Source organism: Magnolia sinica, chromosome 8, assembly GCF_029962835.1.
Source record: "Magnolia sinica isolate HGM2019 chromosome 8, MsV1, whole genome shotgun sequence".
Classification (NCBI taxonomy): domain Eukaryota; kingdom Viridiplantae; phylum Streptophyta; class Magnoliopsida; order Magnoliales; family Magnoliaceae; genus Magnolia; species Magnolia sinica.
The window spans coordinates 19,583,385-19,585,344 of record NC_080580.1 but is presented as its reverse complement, the minus strand read 5'-3'; the positions used below and the strand labels follow the sequence as shown (position 1 = coordinate 19,585,344).

Genomic DNA, 1,960 nt, shown 5'->3' with positions numbered 1-1,960 from the left:
AATAATGTACCCTAACATTACGTCCCAAAATTTTAGGATACGATGCCCCCAAAGAAGAAATCCCAGCAAGCACAGGCATCTCTAGCGATGCCGCAAAATACAAGGACAATTGAAAGGGATGAGAGTCCTATATATACCCCAGCACTCCCGGAACAATCTGAGGAGCCTGACTCGGAGTCAAGAGTAAGGGCCATCCTGATACCTCACCCAACTCATGCAAAGAGGACTTCATCATTTGAGGCTCAGTCAGGAATTCCAACACTAAATGCCTGGGAACAGATGGTCGCCTTGCCGAGCCAAGATCAGGCCTTTATGTGAGACCAACAGGCCACCATGGTGGCTGCAGTAGAGGCTATAAACCAGACACCATGCGGGTCTACTCCGCGCTCAGCTGTAGGGAATAATATCGACGTATTCGAGAGATTCCAAAAGATGAGGCCCCCGACATTCTTCGGGACAACGGATCCCATGGTAGCCGAGCACTGGCTAAAATGTATGCTGAAGTTGATGGAGCCTTTGGAGTGTATGGATGCTCAGAAGGTGACTCTTGCCACCTTCGCACTAGAGGGGGAAGCAGATGAATGGTGGGACTCTACTCGTAGGATTGCTGGGGGAGAATATCTATGGACTTGGGAGAGGTTTCATACCAAGTTCAATGAGAAATATTTTTCAAAGTCATTCCACGACGAAAAAGGGTCACAGGTCTTCAAGCTCGAGCAGGGTAGCATGATGGTAGCACAATACGAAGCCCGCTTTACCGAACTCTCTTGGTATGTGCCGACTATCGTCAATGAAGAGAAGGTTAGGCAAAGGAAGTTCAGGGATGGTTTGCAGCCTAGGATAAGGTTAAAATTGTGTTGCTTCAACTTTTCCTGATATGCATAGGTGGTAGACAAGGCCACCTTGGTGGAGAAGGATATAGATCAGACGATGAAAGCTCAGACCCCGTTCAGAGATTCGAGTAGTAGAGTCAGGCCCACACCTCCACCCCCTAGCCACGCTATGGCCGATAGGCAAGTCAGGACCTATGCCATGTAATTATTGTGGAAAGTCGGGGCATGCCGCCAAATTTTGCTTCAGGAGGATGCGAGATGAGGGCGATAAGCCTGGACCATCAGCGATGCAGTCTCACTCACCGCAGTCTACGACTAGGCCACTTGGTAGTACTTGGCCTCCATTTCAGAGAACCGTTACTCCACTACATAACAGAGCCCCCGCGATATAGGTATTCGCTATGTCCGCAGAAGATCGGAATGGGGACGCTCCTCAAGTTGTTCAAGGTATGGCTTATATCAAGAGTACTCCATTATTTGTTCTATTTGATTATGGTTCTACCATATCTCTTGTTTGTGCATCCATAGCTAAGGAACTGAATTTAGACTTGAGCCATCTAGAAAGACCCTTTGTCATAGCATCTCCAATGAGAGGATTTGTAAAAGCTGTGACATTTTGTCTCGCATGCCTGGTTATGTTGGAAGGCCATGAGACTCGTGTGAACTTATTTATGATGAGAATGAAACAGTTTGATATCATTATTAGTAAGGACTGGCTTAGCCAGGCTCATGCAATATTGGACTGCCATGCCCGAACGGTTACAGTAACATTACATGGGCAGTCACCCTTTACGATACAAGGAAGGCATCAATTTAAGACTTATGAAGGTCTACAGGCTCTAGAAGAGGCAAAATCAACAGGGGTCACCATCGATCAGATACCAGTGGTTGGTGAGTTTCCAGAAGTATTTCAAGACATATCGGGATTACCACTTAGGAGAGAGGTAGATTTTGCCATTGACCTCCTACCTGGTACCACCTCGATATCTATGGCTCAATATAGAATGCCGCCATGTGAGATGGAAGAATTTCGTGTGCAGATCAATGAATTATTGGGGCAGGGTTTCATCCACCCTAGTGTATCTCCGTGGGGCGCACCAGTATTATTCGTGAAGAAGAAAGATGGA

The 1,960-nt window shown here is 46.9% G+C and overlaps 1 protein-coding gene across 1 annotated transcript; it reads left to right on the top strand.

Annotated features, from left to right (window-relative positions):
- The first annotated feature begins 333 nt into the window (after nt 1–333).
- LOC131254154 (uncharacterized) lies at nt 334–1,038 on the top strand. The gene is made up of 2 exons (XM_058255158.1): nt 334–801; nt 886–1,038. The coding sequence occupies exons 1-2, from the start codon at nt 334–336 to the stop codon at nt 1,036–1,038; spliced, it is 621 nt and encodes a 206-aa protein (XP_058111141.1).
- The last annotated feature ends 922 nt before the right edge of the window (nt 1,039–1,960 follow it).